Genomic DNA, 21,707 nt, shown 5'->3' with positions numbered 1-21,707 from the left:
AAAAAAATGATCCCTGCTGATTGGTTTTTGTCCAGCCACAATCACTAACTGCTTATCATTCTGTGGGCATGTCTGAGCTGCTGAAAACTACAATAATTGCCACAGGTATTAAGAAAAATTGCAGCTCTCACTTCCTCTGAGTAGGTCAAGGGTCAAGTAGAATGAAAAACGATTGGAGAGCCAGGCTACAGCAGAAGAAAAATGACTACTAAAAAAAGTACAGTTTCCCTGTACCAAGGTCAGACAGTGCTATAAATTGCCTGTGTGCTGGGGCAGTGTCAAGAGGAGAACCTCCTGGAGTTCTCTTCAAAGAGTGCTTTGCTTTTAAAAGCAGCTTCTTTCAGCATACTTTAAACTTTTGTCTTTCTGAAGATATATCATCACAAACATAAATATGAGAGAAAGAGAGCAAGGGAGAGCGAGGAACTTCCATTCATAAAATTCACTCATCCTCTTACAGTCATTGGCATGTGATGTTCTTGATATATTTATTCCAATACTCCATTAAAAACGTACTGGCAGTGTATACTAACATGGCAGGGATGCATCTTGCTGGTGACACTTGCAAGTATGCATGCTCAGTAATAGAGGCATTTAGGACAAAATTCAATGAAGGAATTATATTCCCAGGTAGTTCTGTAGTATAGAAACTGGGGTGCAGCCTGCTGCTCTGGACCACTGCACATTCAAATCTCACTGGACCTATGTTTCTATTTAGTTTTTTACTTTTCTATTTTTGTGCTAAAGACAGTCAAGAAAGCCAGAGTCAGGGAAAAGAGAGCGGGTGTTATCATCATCCCCACACACATGGAAGACAGAGGAGCAAAGCTCGGTCATTGGAATGGGGAAAAACCAGGCCTCACCTGTGATACTACCAATGACAGCCGCTATCATAATGTATTTACTCTCATACCACATGCATCTTTCCCAGCAAAATCAACCCTCCAAAACTGGGGTCCATGTGTTAAATGGGGAAGTAATTTTTCTTTGCTGGAATAGAAGCAGGAAGATGCTCCCCAGATACCACTTTTTCTGGCTGAGAAAGCAGCAGGGGCAGAGTCTAGTTGTAACCCTCTCACAAACCTCTATTGTGGCAGAGCACTATAGCTTGTTCCTGAAGCAGCAACTCAACTAGCTCAGGGCAAGTGAGCTGCTGCATGCAATCTGTAGTATCTTGATGAGGCTTGTGATGTGGAAACAATACTTTATTATTTACATGAATATTTTATAAAGAACTAAGTCTAGTGAAGGAAGTAACAGCCTCACTACTGCTCTTGCTAGTTAGCCTTGTCACTGTCAGGCATCATCAGGAAGTTCCTATTGCCTCCCCCAGACTGTCTCCTGGGATGCTACTATTCCAGGGCACTCTTGTTTCCAGAAGAATTTACTCTATGTCACACAGTTGGCCATGACTCTAGAAAAAATCTTTTTTTCTACATCCTGCCTTCCAAAATCAAGTGCGTGTCTTATTTGGGGGTGTGTGGTATACAGAAAACTACAATGACAAGCACAACCTTTAGAGCTAGCATAACATGATATAAACTTACTTGGAGTGAAAATGCCCGTAAAGCAGGAATAGGGATTAAGGCAGCCATAAAGAATGCAGTAACATTACTGATAGATGTAAGGGCCACGCTTGCTCCTGTCCGCTTCAAACATTCACCTGTTCTGTCCTGCAAAACCAAAATGTATCTGAATAGTAAAACTTATACAACACTGGGTATTTAAGGCCTGGGTGCTGAAAACTGAACTGTAAAATAACAGCAAGTGATCACTTCTGTAGATGTTATAAGATGACAACAACAATCTATTTCAAGTTCATACTGAAATAAAATATCATACTTGCAGTAATCTGAAAATACAGCAGACTCAACATAAACCATTAACTACTCCTAGTTAGAAAATGATATGAGAAGGCTTAGCATGCCACCAGAATTCAAAACTAAACTGAGGCTGATATCAAACATATCTTTTATTAACAAGGTTTTGCATAGTTTTAAATACTTTTCAGACAAAGAATCATGCATGAACCTGATAGTGAAACTATTCATTCGCAAGTGTTGAAAAGTATGTAGAAATAAATCATGGACCATACAAAATTTAATAATTTGTTAAAAAGATTGAGAAAGGATCATTTCCCAACCTACTCAGGTGTTTGCTTTTGGTTTAAAAGCATGAGGAAACTACAAGACAGTAAGTCTCTAGTGCCTGTATGCTAACCCAACAGACAAAGAATGCATGAAAGACATGCGTTCATCTACACAGATGCCAGACTGTGCAGTTATTACCGTGCAGTCATTTAGTACTTGCTTAAGCAAGTACTAAATGACTGCACAGTAACTGACATTTCTGCACAGTCCAGATGCTACATGGGTCTTTTCCCACGCTACTGCACAGTAGCTTGCTGCTACTGTGCAATAGTGTCAGCATCACAGTTTGTGCCCACCAATGATACGTTGCGTAGCAATGAGCTATGGGAACGTAGCTCATCACTACAGTGATGTAGCGTCTCATGTAGTTTTGTAGATGTGCCCAGTTAGTATAAAAAGCAAAACAGGCAAATACATGTTGCTTTCAAACAGATTGTAATTTAGATATGAAACCTGAGACTGAGAACTAGAAGTGGAAGTGCTTTAAAAATTAGGGGATTTTAGATCTCATAGCATGAATATGTTACCAATCATAATGCTTTTATTCAGTTATCACCTCTTTATAAATAAAAAGAAACAATGAAAAAAATGAGGAAAAAGTATATTTTTTTAAAATCATCACTTCAAATTTCTTTTATGTAACATAACACATTTTTTATTTTGAAGAGGACACTTCTTCATTTCACTGTAATACTCTTAATGAAGGATACAAAAAAAATTGCCATTTTAAGGCCACAACCCTGTGCTTCTTTTATGTCCAAAACTTACATTGTCTTTTCCCTGGAGTTTTGGGTGCATAGAGAAGGGAGGAATAATGATCTTTGTGAACGAACTCTTAAATCAGTTTAATATCAAACTTCTAAGCGAAAATTAATCAATGCCATTACTACATTGCAAAGCAAATATGAATGTATATATTTTGTGTGTGGGGCTCTCAGATATCATGCTAATGTGGGCTGTTATAAACATCTGCTTGAACAGACAGACAGACTAGAATTTCTCCTGCCCCACAAAACTAAGTCTTCTAATCTAAGAGTTTTTGTCTTAATGCAAGACCGTGAATCTTAGGCACAATATACATTATGTCTGAACCAAACATTTTCCTTTGTTTGCCCCAAGTCCCTATTTGGTCATTACCTCAAATGGAATTCTCTTATTCTGCCCTGTTTCACTAAATGCATGTGCCAGAAGGAAAACGTCATCTACACCAACTCCAAGGGCAAGAAAAGGCAAAACCTGTGGAGGAAAAACAAGGAGGCTGTTATATTACTCTTATGACCTACCATGTTGCCAGCTATTAGATGGCTAATTAAAACAACATTTCCACCACATTCTAAACAGAAATTCAAGGGCAAGAGTAAAAATCTAAAAGGATAAAGTGAAACTATTAGCTTTCATTCTGAAATCATGCCAAGAAAGTGATCCTGCACAAAAGACTCCCACTGAAGTCAATAAGAGTGTTGGGCAGATGAGGGATGTAGGATCTGATCTCAAGCAAATTTTTTGCAGAACTTGAACAGAGTGATACTTTCATATATAAGGGTTAGATGTATTGGCCCTTAATCCTGCATCTTGCTGAATGCCTACAACCAGAGAGATGCACTGAAGTCTGTGTAGCAAAGCCTGCCTGCATGAAATAATTTGAAGAATAATTTGCCTCTCTTTCCTACCCATTGATAGTGTTATTTTTAAAGCTTCTCATAGTGGGATGCATGAAACACAGGGAGGTAACTGGCGTAGGTACAGAATAAAATTAAACCCTGCAGTTTTATTTCATTTTTTCATACACTGTCTCTAATGTATGTGTTTATTAAGAGACTTCTAACTTAAAAGCAGAATAATGGCATCTTAATACCTGAGTTGTGGCAGCATTAAAGGAAATTCCAATCAATGAGCACAGGCCCAATCCTGCAGCCACTGAGAGTGCAACCAACAAGACTCCTGCCAGCCCCACGGCACCCTGGGACTTGGCACAGTCCCACCGCAGCATGGTTAAACAGGCATAGGCAAGCTGAAAGCAGAACAATGAGAAAAACAAAAGCAAAACATTAGAATGTATCAGATTCTAATGTTTCCCCCACCATACCAAGGCTTGCACACGTTTAACAGAGTACACACATTAACGATGTTAAATAAGTGAACAGGTGATACTCATGAGTCAAAGATGCACAAACTGCAAACTTACAGTTTCATTCTAATCATTCTAAAAAGGGCTCATACTGGAGGCTGATGTCAATAATGCATGTGTACTGTTAAGAGCAGGCAAAGCACTAGAGATAACAACATATATAAGATTCTACTTATTTTACCATTAATAAGTAGCCACTGGCAACTCTGATAACACTGACGTCAGAAAATGATTTTAGGATGTCATCCAGAGTAGTTGTTGTAAAGGAAAGCACCTTCTGAGTAGAATTTTGTGCGACACTTTGATGAACAACCTGCAAAGAGATATTTAAAAATAAGCATTACTAAAGGCAAGGGATCACATTACAATCTGCAGCACATGCTTGAAGTCAACTCCTTTCTTAAGCATTAGTAGTAAAGCATGCACCCTACACCAGAGATTTCACTGATTCTACTAAAAATACCTAATATTCCTGATATTTATTCACTGCAGGCTGCTTGTGATGAAACCAGAACTTGTGTTCTTTAGGGAAGAACACTTCATCTTTCAGGGGAAAGGACCGCAATTACAGTTGCTTCAAAATGTTTGTTTTAATACTGAAATCTAAGAAGGTTCTGTTGCTTGCCTCCTTTTCTCTCCTGCAACTCTACAATTGATTTGTTGTTGTATCAGTTTTGCGCCTCATCCAAAACAACAAAATTCTTATGGGCACTCCTCTATTTCTTCATTGGCTGTCCATTTTAGAGAGGTCACAAGCAGCTCAGCAAAGGTCAATGTCTGGGAAACAAAGGCCAGATAATGTCACATGACCTCACCAATGGGACTGCAGCTGTGAGCAGATTCTATGGCTAGCTAATGTTTTCCAGACACCTTTTCAGAGTAATCACACTGACCAAGTGCTGTTAAATTCTGTCTAGCTCTTCAGTTCATTTTCAGTCTCAGCAAATCAGAAAAGTATTCTAGATGACACCAACAAAATGCAAAAGGCAGCTTATTTTAGTGCAATCCATATGTTTACCACTGAAAATTTTATATTAGAAAGATGAAAGAAAAGCATTGTTAAATGTCCCATTGCAGCAAGTGCATTGTTACTTTAAAACAAGGAAACACCCATTCACAGTTCTGGTGTAGGCTTCTTTCTTCTTAGAATACTTCAATCCATAACAAAAGGCAACAGACTTCAAAGCATGATTTCTAGGTGATTTTGCATTTTACCTCAACATACATCCTCTGCCAGGCTTCCAGAATTGCTGCTGCCTTGTCCTCATTCCAGTTGATGTGTGAAACATACTCATAGCCCTTGAAGTGCTCATACATTTGCTTTGGAGTCATTAACTGAAACATGGTCTGCAAAGCCTGGGCACTGTAATAGAGAGAGTAGAAAGGAAGAGGAATGAAATATGCATTTTTAGGACATGATTTTCATTGCGTGAAGCCCTAAGTGAAAGTCTAGGAGCAATTTGCATGAATTTCTGCTTTTATAAGTAACATGTTCACATTAAAACTGAACAGTGTAATTACTCTAGTTAGTAACTGATACAAATGTACTACTGTACACAGTAGTAAGATCTGGATTCTGATTCCACTGGTGACAATGAGAGTTGCCATTATTTTCAGCTGAATTAGTTTAAGACACAAAGGCTGTAACCTTACAAACACCATTGTTAAATTAATAGTTGATTTACTATTTTCTAATATATAACACAGGGAAGAGAGAGAAACACTTGCATCTTTGAGATACTTTATAACATATCAAGAATTCCTGGGCTTTTTCCTTTCTTGGGGAAAAATGCCAGAGTAAACTCGTGACACTTGACAAAAAGCAAAGGAGATCATTACTCATCATAAATGGTTGGTCCCTCTGTTTGACATTATGCAACTGTATGTAGCACACTTAACTATTCAAGAAAAGACCTTGCACTTCACTGAGGGTGTTCTTTTTGACTAATTCTTAAAGTGCACTCTAGAGTACTTTCTAAAAATATTATAAAATTTAAAGAAAATTAAAAAGTAATACTCACTGTCAGTATAATGCCTTTATCAAAACTTCTAAGACAGCTGCATGTCTTTTTAAACTAAACAAGGTTACTTATATTGCATCTACATGCATGCATACATCCACTTAATTTATAACTTCCATTATACATATTTTAAACTGACTACACATCCCACATTTTTCTGGAATAGTGCTGTTTTTTCCCCTCACAGAACTGCTAGCATTCCAAAAACTTCTTTTAGAACACCTGCAGCATACCCTAGTTTCCATTTGGTCAACTAAAGTTTGTTCGAGTTATAGAAGGGTAGAATTTTCTGTTTTTACCAGGAACAAAAAGGCTAGTGGAGTGTTCGGTGTGATGAACAGTGTTGTGACTCCTATGAAAGGTCCAGTGAGTACAGATGCTATCAAACTTGTTCTTCTGCTTTAAGTGAATGTTATCAACATTGTTCAGTGTTTCATGATATATTAATTCAGAACGCTAACATCACTAGGAAAAAAAAATCCTCCCTTCTGAGGAATATACATATTACTGGAGAGTCAGTAGCAGGCAGCAGTGACCCTGCAAACAATATACTTTTTTTTTTGCAACACCATAAAGGGTCCCAGCTTTTGAGTTTCAAAATAAATGAAAGTTGCATATTAAATATTCTTGAAATGTTAAGTAAATATTACAGCCCCATATTAGAAATTAAGTGCATCCCTATTAAAGTAGGAAATTAAGCACTTGTTCAAAGAGAACCAAATGCTTAAGCACAAGCCTAAATGCTGTCCTTATTACAATGTTTCCCTGAGGCTTAAAATACACACCATTCAAAGATTTAGGAGGCAACTGCTTTGTCTATTAAAAAAAAAAAAATCAGCAATGAAAATTTCCAGAGTATAATTTAAATTGTATATGTTTACCTGACAAGCTTTCCAGAACTGTTCTTGACTGTACCACCTATAATCAGCTCCTCCTGCCAGTGCATGTACTTTTTTGACAATCCATAGCATCCACCACTTAAAACAAGGGCCACATCAAGAGGCTAAAATAAAGTTATTGAGAAATTATTTGGCTATGTAAATTAGTATATAAATCATGTCCTATGTAAACAGTTAGTACATTAGAATTAAATAAATTGGAAATTAAATGCTAGAAAAATTATTCAAGAGGAGCAGTCATTCATGACCAAAGGAGTTGAACCTAGACAAAGTTTTTCACAAGACTGAAATGTCTTCGAATTTCAAATCATACTGGGTTTGTTTTAGTGCGCAAGACAGTGGTGCTCAGCCTTCCAGCCCTGCAAGCCCAGTCTATGGGCTGTATCCAGGGTAGAGTGGTGTGTAGAGTCAGTCCACAGGTGTGATCCAGGGCACACGATTCAGCCATGGATGGACCCTAAGCGCTGGCTTATCCCTGTATGCTGGATCCAGCTGAGAACCAACCTGACACATGGCATGATCTGGCATGCGGGCTGTGTCATCTAGACTAAGGCTCTCCATGGGCTGAATGACAAGGACCAGCACATCAGATTCAGCCCATGGGCCAGAGGATGACCACCACTGGTCTAAAATATAAATTAACCTTATAATTATATGATGGACACTGTGACTTACATGCCAAATACTTATTCCACATATGTGCCAAAACATGAGACAGACAATTTTCTCACTAGCCATGCTTGTTTTCTCGTTATTATTCTCAGTATTACAGTAGTATAAGTGATGCACTTGAAGGCTTGTCTAACTTTATCCCAGCTACGTAGTTGGTCCAATAAAAGATATCACGCTAAGAAACCCTTGCCTCTCTCGATTTTATGTAATAAGTGTTCACATAAGCACTAAGCTGTGACTTGAGGAGCTCTGATCTCTAAAACATAAAAAATACCAACTGAGATAGTGAAAGGAAGGAAAGCATATTACCTTTTCAATGAAGAGGCCACAGTAACTGAAAATATATTAAAAGAAATGAGGTTCCAAAATATTATGACTGAGGAACCACGGGGGCCATGGTGCCTTCCAAAGTGACTGCTTTACAAGAAGACCTAAGCTCCTAATGAAATATGAAGACAGAACTGATTTCTAACATAAGATAAAGCATAACTACTGCATAAAGCTCAGCTCCTTGTAGACACCTTTTTGTTGACACTTTTCTGGTTAATTTACTTAGTTTGCCCATGCAGACATGCTGTTTAGAATACCCATCCTGAATATGATATTCAAAATAGCACTGAAACTACTATTTGTCATGTAAATATATGGTCTGATCCTGCAGCTCCTTATTCAAGAAAAACTCTGACTGAAATCTAGTGCATAACTTCTAACTAGAATTGAGTTGGACTGACCAACTGTCTTCCAATGACTTCTGTGAGGTGGAATAGATTCCCAGCACATTCAATTCAAAGTAAAATCCTCAAGAAGTGAGCCTTTTTCGTTGACAGTTTTCTTTCTTTTCATGAGTTCTTCCATGTTAATGTCTTTGTGTGAGGACTGAGTCAAGTGGGAAAGAAAAGAAATACAAATTATACTAACGGCCAGCTTGTGTCAAGCCCTGCATCAGGGGGTGGGGAGAGAGAAGACACAAAGTCTTCCTTCTCTTCCTCTTAGGTTTCTCCAGATGGACCAAGCATAATTTGAGTTCTTATACTCAGAGAGACAACAGCCCTGATTCTCCTACTCTAAAGTCCATTTTACGATGATGTAACCCCATTCATCTTAGTATATTTACTCTTGATTTACACCAGGGTAACTGGAAGCAGAATCAGGCTCAATCACATGGAGCATCACTGCTGGGACTACACTTCTCATGGTGTGCCAGAGGGGGCAGGTCAAGTTAGGTGAAAGACTTTCCCCTCCATTCTCCTATAAAAGTCAGCCAAACTGGTCTCTGTACAGCATAAGCACATCCATGGCAATGTGAAGCAGTAGCTGTGTTTCTCCTGCATTCTAGGAGCCCCTGTGTCCACCTGAGGCACAGTGCTTGCTGGAGCTCCAGATAGAAAGATGAGTTGCCATGTTGCCACCTCAGTGGCTGAAGAACTATAACTTGACACTAAGCATCCAGGGCAATGCATTAGCTCACAGACTAAGGAAAAAAATAGCAGCTCTTTGGTTAAAGGTATACAACAGGAACTGAATAACAAAGATAGCTAGAAAGTTATGTTGCTTTAAAAATGATATAATCTTCACTTCCCTGGAACGGTCAACAGGTGACGAGCAAACTTACTTTGGTTGAATTTTTATTGGGGGCTGTGACTGGGCAATCAGGATCAGCAGGATTCAGGCAAGGTCGATCCATGTAACCATGACCAACCTCTGCTTTATTCAGCATTTCCTCCCAGCTCTCTACTTGATAGTTTATTTTCTTTAACTCTTCCAAAAATTCTAAGGGGTCAAAGTTTATCCACTGCAAAGGAGGCTTTCCTCTGCAAAAAAAATTAAGCATGGTATGATTAAAATATTTTATTTTAAAATTCATATTTATAGATTTAAATGCTATTTTATGTACTTTGGCATGGGTTGCAATGTTCTTTGGGAAGCTACAATATAAACTTAAACTACATTTTAATCAGATTTATTTACAATTTTTTCTTATAGTCCTGATGCAGCCTGATGAAAATGTTTGATAGGAAGAGGTTAGTCTTACAACTGAGAAACAACATCTAATAAAGTGAATATTTACATTTTAATTTACTTCCATTACTTCTATATTGCTTAATAACAAAAAGAAGTCATCTGCTACTTCAAAGAGGTAATACCAAACAGGAGCGTAGGGGACAAAGGGAGAAAGACTTTCACATGTCAGATTACCACTTACTAGTCTTTGGTTTTGCAAATATAATCAATCAAAACATCTGAATTTCTTCTCTCCTATAGTACTATGTTCCTCCAAATTCCCTGATAGCTTGGCAACCCCAGTAAACTCCCCTGCTGCCACAGCCATCACCACTATCACTGCCACTTCTCCCACCCCCCACTTTTGAATTTGTGATGTTGACAGACCCGAAAGGCTTTTGGCTGCCTTATTTTGTGGTTCAAACCACACTGTATCTGCTTAACCAGGCTTAAGTCATTATTCCAAATCTCCCAACCAGAAAACACAAACCCCTTATTTCCCCATCTAAAACTGTACACTAAAGGTTAGGAGATGGCCATTGCAAATTGCTTTTACAGAGACATGCAAACCAGGGCAGAGACAATAACTCAAACACTAACTCTTGCATAATTAACCAAAAATGTCTGCGCAGATTAACAATTAACTCTTTGAAGAATCCAGTGCATGTAATATCACACTCCGTAGGCTTTGGAAAACCTCCATAAAAGATAGCATTTTTGGTTTCTTTAATGACCTAATAAACAAAGGATTAGCTTTTTACTCCTTAGGAAGACTTGAGATTTTGCTCAAGATAACTATGCACATACATTTATCAACAGCTAAACTGAATTCCCAGGCAATCAGTGTGTTTGTAGTTTTAGAAAATAAAAACAAAAAGAACAAAATTTATTTAAAAAAAAGCAAATAACTTTAAAAGTTCACAAACACTAAGAATCTGCATTTTCTTTAGTTTGTTAAGACAGATGTTAAAAATGAATGAACAAAACTTAATTTGATAGCTATAAATCAGCTTCTAAGAAAAGAAATGGAAGAACATTTGTGGAGCTTTTTTTGCTCAATTAAAATACAAAATTGATACATATTTTCTGACTAGCAGTGATTTTAGTTCTTGGTTAAACCAGCATCTGAATGAACAATGGGAATGTAACTAAAGCATGCACAGTTTGACAATTAAAAACAAAATCAAACTATAAAATTAAAAGAGTACACTTACAGTAGATAGGCAGTTCCTGACTGTAATTTTGCCCCCTCCCAAAAGCAGTCCAAAGGAGTGATAATTAAACAAGGGTAAAGATATTCTATAATCTGTCAAAGTTAGAAGAGAACAAAAACATGTACTTAGATTAGAACAAATGAACACTAGTTAAAATGTGGGAAAGGAAAATGTTTATAAACCAAACATGGTAAGTTTACCTGGTCCATGTAACCTGCTTCTGTGATAAGTTCTCCTGATTTATAACATAAATGTTCCAATTTCCATTGCCTGTAATAAAGAAAAACATGGTTCCACAAATGTGCAATATAAACACAATACATTTATAATTAAAATTCTCTGTGGGGTCCTACTTCTAGATAGCTACTGGGAAAGGAAGGTCTTGTTTGAAGCTAGCACATCACAAAGAAAAGGCCTTTTTTGGGGTGCAAACTCTAGGAAAGTTTACATTGGCTATGGCAAGCAACATGCATACAAACATTTAAAAACAAGAAAGCTATTTTTGCGGTAATAAGTGGACGAAAGGAAGTCGAATCTGGCTTTAGGTGGGACAACAGTGTGATGGGTGGTGGAGGTCAGAATTTGTCTCCCAGGGCTAGAACATTCCTAGTCCTAACCAGGGAGTTAGGGAACTTGGGAGTTTCTGCTCCTCGCATGCATGTGTTACAGCTACTGTCACCATAGGTCCTGGCACTAAGGGTGTACACAAACTACACTAGAGATGTTCCCTGTAGGAACAAATGGACAGGTAGGGGCAGGGGGGGCAACTCAGCTTTGCACCAGCTAGATATGCAAAGGAAAACATGGTTCACCCTCCTCCACAGGGCTGAATGAGATCACATTCCTGACCACTGTCTCTATTATGTAAGAGGTAATCCTGGGCATGTCTACACATGCATTAATGCACCATAAGTATGGCGCGTTAGGTTTAGTACCTGTAATAACTGGTACTAACTGAATGCACAGTAACCAGTGCTACTGTACAGTAGTGCCGGAACATGACTTTTTAGTGACACTAATGAGCAGCAGACTAATTCTACTGCACATTAGTGCAATAGCATGGCTTTTGCTGTGACGTGCTAGTGCGCAGAAGAATTAGTCTACTGCACATTTAGCGTGTCATGTAAATGCACCCCTTGGGAGTAACTAAACCTCAGGTTTATAGCCTAGGGTTGCTGCCACCATAGCCATAGTAGCACACCTCCACGGTGTGGATGTGGTAGATACCTTCTGATGGCAGAGCTGTGTCCACACTACAAAGTTTGTAGGCACAGCTATTCTGGCTACTCTTTTATCAAGCAGAAGGCCTAAGGGTGCAGGACTACTCATATGAGTAAGGGATTCATGATATAACCCAATGTCTCTTGTCCCTTCTTTATTTGTTAAAATCCAACCACTCATTGTCACCACACAACATTTACACATGCCTATGACTTGACAGTCTAATTTAAATCAAAATGCAGTCCTGAGGGAAAGGTGTTTTGAAGGGCTAGCCCTTCATAAATACACATAAAGAAGAAAGTATGTACATCTAACTCAGATGCCCACACTTAAGTTGTCAAATGACAGGGGATACCTTTGCTTCATCTCTTACCTGTTGTACATATAAACGTGTACCCTGCTGGCTTGAAGTGCAGATTCAAGGTGCTGTTTGAGTGCTTCTGTTGTTAGTACATTAGCACCCTCTTCCTGTGGTGTCTGAATCATGAGCTGGGGATTAAACATGGCCTCGTCTCCAATCTTGTGACGTGTGTAATTTAACTCCTGACTTACTCGTCCACCAACTGACAAACAAATATTTACAGCTCTGTATTAGCCAACAATAACTTTCTCCTAATTCACAATATAAAATCTCACAGGTTACCAACAACTTTCCCATATATATGGAATACACTGTAGTTGGTTTTCAGCTGAAGTAACTTGCAAGCCAAAATTAAATTTATTTATCCAATAGTTTAACAAAAAAAAATGCTCTCCATTAAAAAATAACCATTGTCCCAACTGCACTAAAACAGTGACATGTGTAAATCAGTGTCTGTTGGACACATGTTTTTTCTACATTATAGCCAATATTCCATATGTAGAAATTAAAAAAAACAAATAGAGAAACCTTTTCCTTGCAGACCAGACCAAATATTTCTATGTTACAATTTCTTACACTTGTATAAACAGTCTGCTCCAATAGCACATTTCAAGATAAATGGCTTCAATTTACACTCTCCTCCTAAATAATTTGGCAATGGCAGAAGGGGAAATGTTCTCTTCAGTAAAAAAGGAGGGAGGAGGGAAATAGTAAATGAGTAAGAGCACTTTTTGAAGCCTTAGGTAAAAGTAAAAATATTAGGTTAGATTCACAACAAATAGTGAGGCCCAGTTCGAGTACAACAGAAAGAACCTGCCAAACTTGACCATTCACTCTATCTGTCCAATAGCTACGTATTGTGCTAATGCAAGAAATCATGGGCCAAGTTTGCATGTAAGTCCACATGGTCTGTGTGCTCCATAGCAAGAGATGGCAGAAAAGAAAAAGGAAAGAAATGAGTACAATGCTGACAGACGCTAAAGGCAGCCATATTCATTCAATCTTCCTCGCCACAGAAGACTACAAGGGTGGGAAATGGAACAAGGCAATTTCTAAGCAGTATGGTCCTGCTGACAAAAACAGAGCATTCAGCTAGATTATATATGCATTGCCTAATATATTTCATAGGCAAGCAACATGAATCATCAAGTCTTGATCTGGTTTCTATATTTTCCTAATTCTATACACTTTGGCACTGGGTGTGTCCTCCCACCAAAGTCTGAGAACTTGTAAATGCCATCAGCATTGGTATAAGTTAACCATGTGCATATTAACTGGAGACTGGTTTGTATCCAGTCACGTGCTAGAGACCAGTTTTGATGCCTGTAAACATGTCTGAGATAGACTCAAATACCTTTAGCTCATGTTGGGAGGAAGACCTCACTTCACATAATTCCAGTGAAGTCCAGTAAAAGAAGGTATGCCCCAGTAGAAAGAGGGGTATGAAAATTTAATTCTCTGCCAATGGAACATAGATTCCCTCTCTCTCAAAGTATACTTAGTTTGGAAAAGCAAATGCTCATTTGAGAAATAAATAACTGAGCAAAGCTCTGCATGAACCACATGCAGCATTACTTCCCATCATACCTTATAAAAAATAGCCAGGTCACTTTGACAATTAGCAATCACTGCCTTGCAAATCTGAGATTTCGATTAGCTTATCATTTTTTAGCAGCCCAGCTAGTAAGGTGTGACAAGAAATATTTTGTTGACCTTTTGAATTCATGGCAAGAAGTCAGTAACACAAAATTATGTACAGTGAATACAACCCAAGAAAAATACTTATTTAACTTTTTTGAGTATTTCACACTAAATAAATAAAAATTAAATGTGAATACAAACCAACCTGTATACTCCAAATTATTGATCTAGACTGAACAGCTACTTAGCACATATATCCATACATCAAAGATGTAGAATTGCTCTTATGGAAGTTATTCATAACATCTTAATGCTTTTCATTAGGTTAATGAACATCCATCCTTTTGCCTCCATAGGGCAATATGATACATTAATAAAATTTAACTCAGCTTGCATAGGTGTCAGTGATACTCTATGTGTGATAATCTATGGCTTCTACAAAAAAGTCAGTCTGTATTCTTTTCCAGAATTATTTAGGGTACAAACTCTGCAGAACAGAGATTGTCTTTTTTCCCTGTGATTCTATAGCACCAAACATAGTGATGTCCCAATTTGCTTTGAGCCATGGGAGCTATCTCAGTATAAATATTTACTAATATCACTACACACTATGTCCTTCCACTAACTCATAAATACATCACTTTACCACTGGAATTTAATTAGCATTTTATCCACCAGGTTAAATCTTATGCAGGACAAAAGAGGACATTCCTCATCTCTGCTGAAAGTGACCAACTGTTTACTATCAACAGAAATTATTGCTTCCTAATCAAGGTACTGTCAAACTATATTAACCTCACTGAACAAGCAGATTTAGCTAATCAAAATTACATCACACCAGCCAGTCACTAGGAAAGGAACCATTTGTTCTTTGCATTTAATACAGGAACAACAACAACAAAAAAGTAACCAGGAGGGCAAACATATATTCTAGAATGTTGAAAATGCAGTGCATGGCAGCATTCTTGTTAAACAAGAATTTCACCATTTAATGATTTTGCCTGGTAAGTTTCATTTTGCATTTTTCATCTCCCAAAAGGAGTAATACATAATTTAGAGCCAGTGACTTAGATATTTTAACAATTTCTAAATTCAGTTGAAAAGGAACAATCTGCCTGTCGAAGATAGATATGTGACAACTTAACAAGTGGCTATATATGTGGCCAGTCTATATATATCAAAAGCTGTGAGGAACAAGGAGAAAGATGCTAAAGTAAAGGATTCCCCCCCCCTGCCCCCCAACCCCTATTTGCTTTTCTCATTTTAATTAAGTGAATGCTAAAAACAATACTAGGGGCTGCAATGCCCACGGATTTTAACACCTTTGTAATCACCCGAATGATTATTTTTATTACTACTGCAGCCTCAGTTGTTCTCTCCTTGCCTTTTAAGTGTCTACAGCTGGGGCTGAAACTGTTCTTAGAAAAGAGCCACCATAAAAAATACCATTAAAGTCTACTTGAAGCCTTCAACTCATTATGTTCTCAAGCTTTGCCAATACCTCCCAACACATGTACACTCTGCTGTTTGTCATTCGTTATATATATTTATCAAATAAACATGAAATGCATGGGTCAGAAAATTCCCACAAAACCATTCACACTATGGAAAATTCTCTAAGCCATGAAAATTATGCTTCCCTCCCCTTTTTCCTATTCTGCACTATTGCTCTTTATGATGGAAACAACAAATATGTTTTTAGAAACCTCAGAACATTATTGAGTTCAACCTGTTTCTGTATAAAGAGGTCAGTAGCACATTGCAACAATGACACAATTTGTAATCAATAAACCATACAGAAATATACCAAATATATGGAAAGAAAAAATATTCCAATTGGATGTTTTAGTGATAAATGCCCTGTCATTTTCATAACTTTTTATATCAACAGAACCACTTGATGGCATTCTAGCCCTGTATTACATGATTCCCTATGATTTAGTGGCTGTGTAGCTGAGCTGGTAGCACTATTACCTCCAGGCTAGAAGACAGATTTAAATTACAAATCAGAACTTGGGCTCATGGCCAGTGATAATACAACATCACAGTGTGTGTGATGTTACAGGTGTCATCAGATTCTGGGTGGCTGTCCCATGGAAATAAAATACTATCCCCTTCAAAAAACAAACAGCCACCCTCCACTCTTCCACCCCAAACAAAACAAAACAACTGAATAATAATATTTAGTATTCTGGCCAACTTTTCCCTCTTAAAAAAAAATCAGTTTCTAATGCTCAGGAATTTGTGTAAGAGCTAACGTTGAACATAGGATGCCTGCTAAATTTGTGCACACTGCCTGAATCTTCCTCCTACCTGCAACACATCAAGACAATTTTTTATGTAAATGTTAGTTCTTATGAAAAATACCAGGCTAGCATTTCTGAAGAGGGGAGCCCATTCTTCATCAACAGGACAAATACAGCACAGGAGAGGGCTGCACAAACTATCCTCAGAGAGCCCTACTAGGCTACTTCAGATTTGACCTTGAGAGATCATCCCTATTAGTACAGAATAATTCAGTCTTCATGCCCATTAAGAGCATGATCCTGCACTTATTTGTGGGCATAGCAGTTTTCCCCGTACTTAAATGAAAGCAGGATCAGATGTTAAATCCTTAGTGCATCTCTCACAAGACTGCAGAGAGTGTTAATTGTGAATGTGGACACCAGTCCACTGAAAACTAGACAAAGATCATCAACTTTATTCCCTACAGACCAAAGAACAGCTGTCAGGTGGTAACAAGTTTTAGTCATTCTTAACCTGAGGCAGCTCTGAACCAATGACCTAGAGGTGAAAGGCTCTGTATCCCATTACCAAGCCCTTGAGCCATACTCTCAGTACCTCAGTCATCACTTTGCAAAGTGCTTTAGTATACCTTAATTGTGAAGCACACAACATAGAATTAAACTTTGTCCTACCTTGCCCTATGTCTTCAAAATACTGGCACACATTTCCCAAACAGGAGAACTGAACACTTCTTTCCAACTACAGTCCTATATTTGTTTTGACTTAGAAATTGCCTAAGTGCCAGACTTGCAGTGACTTACTAATAGTCTCAAAATGATTATGTAATTCTGATCTTACATTCATTTCAGTAAAACTAGCTTACACTTCGTTGTATTAGCTATATCCGTCTCATAAGCATTTATAAAATATTATATTATTACTCCTATAAAGCACTCTGGAACCTGCTACTAGAAAGTGGAATTCCCTCTGGATAGAGTAATTTTATGAATAAGCTTAACTTCTGCTACACTAGCAAACTTCAACCCTAAATCACAGAATGAGTGACAGCCAAAAGCACTATTTATTAATTTGCTGTCTACCTTATCATTCAAGGGCACAAAAGATTTCTATTTCAGGAAGTCATGCAACACTCCATTTCAAATGATTGGAATTACAGTACAGCATATAGGCTGAGGTATTTTTTTCAGATAAATGCACTGTCTTTATTAACTATTTGATAGCTATCTTGCATGCAACTGCACTGGAAATGTCTTTATCAAATGCCTACCCTCTCACAAAGACCTCCCTAAGCCAAAGACCTTAGGAAAATATAAGTCCTTAGATGTTTGTATATGGATACGAAGGGCATAACCTGGACAGTGAGGACAAGTTTTCCTAAATGACTAATGATTTTGCATGCTTCAATTTTTGCAGGGGCAACCTGAGGCACCTACATGATGTTTAATTTGTTAGGAAGCACCATATTTTCTCACATACAGCACACCCCTGAATATAACACATAGCCTGCTTTTGGAAGGCTGCAAAAAGGAAAAAAGATTTTAGCTTGGAATACAGTAAGTATCTGCAATCTGAGATCTGCAGAGCTGGGACTGCAGACCAGGTGCAACCACAGACTGACTCTGCCTGATCTATCATGTCAGGTGCGGGGCTGTGCACTGGGGCTGGAGTCACATGCTGGGGCTGGGGCTGCACACTGGCTCAATCTGGCTTGTAAGGGCTGGGGCCACACACTGGGTTCAGTCTCAGACTGACCCTTCATGCTAGCCTGATCCAGTGCACAGTGCCATGTCAGTGTGTTGGGGGGTTCCCCAAGGGTCTGGAGATTTTATGGTGGGGTAGTGGTAGCAGTGTTAAATTGCTGTGGCTCCCAGAGCAGCTCTGAGAACCATGGCAGTTAACACTGCCACTGTTCCTCCATTACCAAATCTCTGGACCTCTGGAGAACAGTAGTTCTTGCACATAATATGTACCCAACTTTCTCCTAGCTGGTTTGTAGGGGAAGCCCACTCCCCCCCCGGTGTTTTATGCAAGAAAATATGGCACTGATCACCTGCCCTCTTGAGGGTATGTTCATTGGATACCCCCTCCCCCGGAAAATTAAATAAAATAAAATTATAGTTTAAAAATTCTGCCCCACATTTAGAAATTGTCTTGGGACAGACTACTTAAAAAGGTTGCAGAATCTCCATCACTGGAAATTTTTAAGTGCAGGCCAGATAAACAATTCTCTGGGCTGGTTTAGACAAAGATGATCCTTCCTTGAGAACTGACCTCTTTCACCCTTTCAACCATATTTCTATGGTAATTTTTCATTTTTAGTAAGAGGTACAAAATCTATATTATTAGAACATTATAGGTTACAGATTCCAGTTCATCATAAAGCGCTGAAACTGCGTCCACCTGCCATAGCACAAGTCACCAAGATCCTAAGTACATTTTATTCATCCCAATTCTCATGAATCTTCAATTCAAAGACACACACAAACCACAACTTAGTTTCCAGTGTCTTCTTATGGATCTTACAGTGCTTTTATTTACTGTTTGGGCAACATCAACGCCCACTCCCCTGCAATTTGTGATACGCATCATGACCTAAACAGTGGGGATTATATTATAAAAACAGACACAGGAAAACACAACTTGATAAGCGTAAGAAACATATTTTGAAAAATTACACCCTTGACACACGCTGCCCCCAGAAGGAAAGCTCACTAAACAGGCTGAGAAACAGCTGTGTGACCACATCCATGAAGTAACATTGTGTAGGGCAGGGCCTCCCCAATTTAAAGGAGTAGAACACTTTTCTACTGTATCCATTTCTCAAGTCTGTTTTGTGGCTGTTGGATAAGGGTGCACTCTAGTTTTCCTCTTTCTTTCCTATCTTGTCCTGATTGTGTTTCCTTTTTTCCTCCAAGGCATCCACCTGATAATGTTCAGACCTTTTCCAAGTAGCAGCAAAGTGAACCTGACTTAAATGAATTTATTTAGTTTTAGAATACCTGTGTGACTCATACGCATGCCAGTAAGCCATACTGACCTTCATCTCCTGGCCTATGTCATGTCATGTCATGCCATGCAATGCCATGCCATGCCATGCCATGTGTATTAGGTTTGTAAAATTTCATGCCTGTCATATAGCAAGGGTCAGTAACAAGTCCAAGTGACATCTTCCTTTTCATTACTAATCAAAAGTACATACAAATACATAATGCTAAACTAAACCCAAGCAATACAGAAACCTCTATATGAAAAGCTGAGTTTAGAGTTGTATTTCCCTGCTAGGTGAGATTATCCTGCCTCCTCCTGGACAATGATTAATGCTTATCTCTAATCACAGTAGTTTTCTGATCAAATAAACAGTTATTCTTAAACTACAAACTACAGTTTCTTTGGTAGCCTTTGGCCTGGCATCTGAAGTGTCTCTAGTACCTGGCATTTATATATACTGTTCCTTCTGTTTTTTAATGTCAGCTACTGTATCTTAGTTTTGCCAGCATGTAAGCACTGTCAACAACAATTTTGTTGGTCCTTAAGCAACAGAAACAATGTCCTTCTTAGTATGGTTTGGATGTCTGTTCTGTAGATGGTGGTGTTACCGTGGCCACTTTCTGTCTGATATCCAGTATTTTCTCTTGCTACAGGTTTATTATTTTTTCTGTTATAGTTTGCTAGATGGTTGTCTTTAGTTTATGACGTTTGTTAGAAGTCTGTATGCTAAAAATGATCTTTCCAAGCGTAAATTTACAAACAACCAATCTTAATAATGTATTGTGAGGCATACTGCAATATTCTCATAAAACGAAGCATGCACCTTTGAATCCACTAGGCCGTTATTAAAATTTCTTATTTCGTCTTTGTACTGATTTTTCTGCTCACCCATTTCATTTCACAAAATAAGGCTTGGCATGGACAGTCTGAACTGATCTATCAAAAATAAATGACAAAACGAGTTCCTTAAGCTTTGTAGTCTGTTGCCTGCTATTACACAGAATGTCATAGTAAACAAGCTGTGATTTATAAAGAGATAGTATAATGTCACTTGATGTACTTTCAACGCTGAAGGATTCAGGTGACTTCAGTTGTTCGCCAAAGCTTCAGTTTTCTTTTAATAGCATAAACCAATAATATTGTAACCTTGCATTCAAGTGCTTCAAAAGATGACACTTTGTTTCCTGGCTTCTACCTTATGATAAAAGCTTAGGTCACAAAAGGTTATACTGTACTCCTCTTACTCAGAAGAGTCCAGTATTTACTGACTCTAAAGTTCATGTTACAGATTTCACTAATGTATACAGGGTCATGAATAGTAAGAACTAAAATGCACAGGATTAGGGACAGTTTTCAATCTAATGAAGTCTGACAGATCTTGGGGTAGCAACAAAGGCACTTGAGTTGCCTGCAGACTCAGGAAAGCAGCCCAATAATAGTTGCTTCAGGTCATGTTTGAAAGCATTCATAATTTTAATGGTTGAACATTTTTCTTTTTTAAATAAATGCTTTCATTTTACTTTTGTATATTTGTATTTTCCACAGTCAAATAGATGTTTTACATTTTACACAAAATAAAATAAACCAAATGTTCTTATGCTTTCTGATATCTCTTGACTTGATGCTTCTCTCTAATGAAAAAGGGCAGGAAGAACTATACAAGAGACTGAAAAAATAATGAAAGAAGCATGAAAATAAGTTATAAAAGTGTTTTCTTCTGCTTTTTTAGAGTTACTCATACTTTCCAGTTAAATTTAAAACTCAGTAGATGTTTACCAAGCAGGGACACATGTCCTTGGTAACAGGATATGGAGCTGTTCACCTCTGGGTCACTGGTTCTAATCCAACCAGGAACAATAATGACCACAAGTTGTTTACCATCTGACAGCTGTTTGATAGCTTATGTGAAATGAGTTGGTGGTCTCAGTCCATTTCATAGTGGGCAGGTGTCCATATTATAAAATCCACCATCACAATTGGTATCCTTGTTGAAGGTCTCAATGAGAAATGAATGGACATAGAAAATGAACTATCCTCTTTCCCAAAGTGGTGGTCCCTTCAGGTCAGAGCAGAGGCACATTTGTCAGGTGGAAAAGTCTAAGCTAACTGCTGCCTAGCTTGGGAAATTCTACAGAGAAATAAAGAATTCTTATCTCCAATGTAC

At 38.1% G+C, this 21,707-nt stretch overlaps 1 protein-coding gene across 6 annotated transcripts in view; it reads right to left on the bottom strand.

Annotated features, from left to right (window-relative positions):
• The window catches only part of PTCH1 (patched 1), a 71,810-nt gene that overhangs the window by 34,117 nt on the left and 15,986 nt on the right, over positions 1-21,707 (bottom strand). For 5 of the 6 annotated variants that reach the window (XM_014517344.2, XM_025197698.1, XM_025197697.1 and 2 more), the window contains 10 exons: positions 12,680-12,869; positions 11,286-11,355; positions 11,086-11,177; positions 9,483-9,681; positions 7,181-7,302; positions 5,494-5,641; positions 4,460-4,591; positions 4,006-4,161; positions 3,288-3,386; positions 1,548-1,673 (listed from right to left, as the gene is read on the bottom strand). In XM_014517344.2, coding sequence (XP_014372830.1) covers positions 1,548-1,673; positions 3,288-3,386; positions 4,006-4,161; positions 4,460-4,591; positions 5,494-5,641; positions 7,181-7,302; positions 9,483-9,681; positions 11,086-11,177; positions 11,286-11,355; positions 12,680-12,810 — 1,275 coding nt within the window. In that variant the 5' untranslated portion in view covers positions 12,811-12,869. Of the gene's footprint in view, positions 1-1,547; positions 1,674-3,287; positions 3,387-4,005; positions 4,162-4,459; positions 4,592-5,493; positions 5,642-7,180; positions 7,303-8,601; positions 8,752-9,482; positions 9,682-11,085; positions 11,178-11,285; positions 11,356-12,679; positions 12,870-21,707 lie in introns of those variants that run through there. The other variant, XM_025197699.1, reaches the window with a different exon arrangement.

This window comes from Alligator sinensis, unplaced genomic scaffold, assembly GCF_000455745.1.
Source record: "Alligator sinensis unplaced genomic scaffold, ASM45574v1 scaffold240_1, whole genome shotgun sequence".
In the NCBI taxonomy this organism is placed as follows: Eukaryota; Metazoa; Chordata; order Crocodylia; family Alligatoridae; genus Alligator; species Alligator sinensis.
This window is presented reverse-complemented; position numbering and strand designations above follow the sequence as displayed.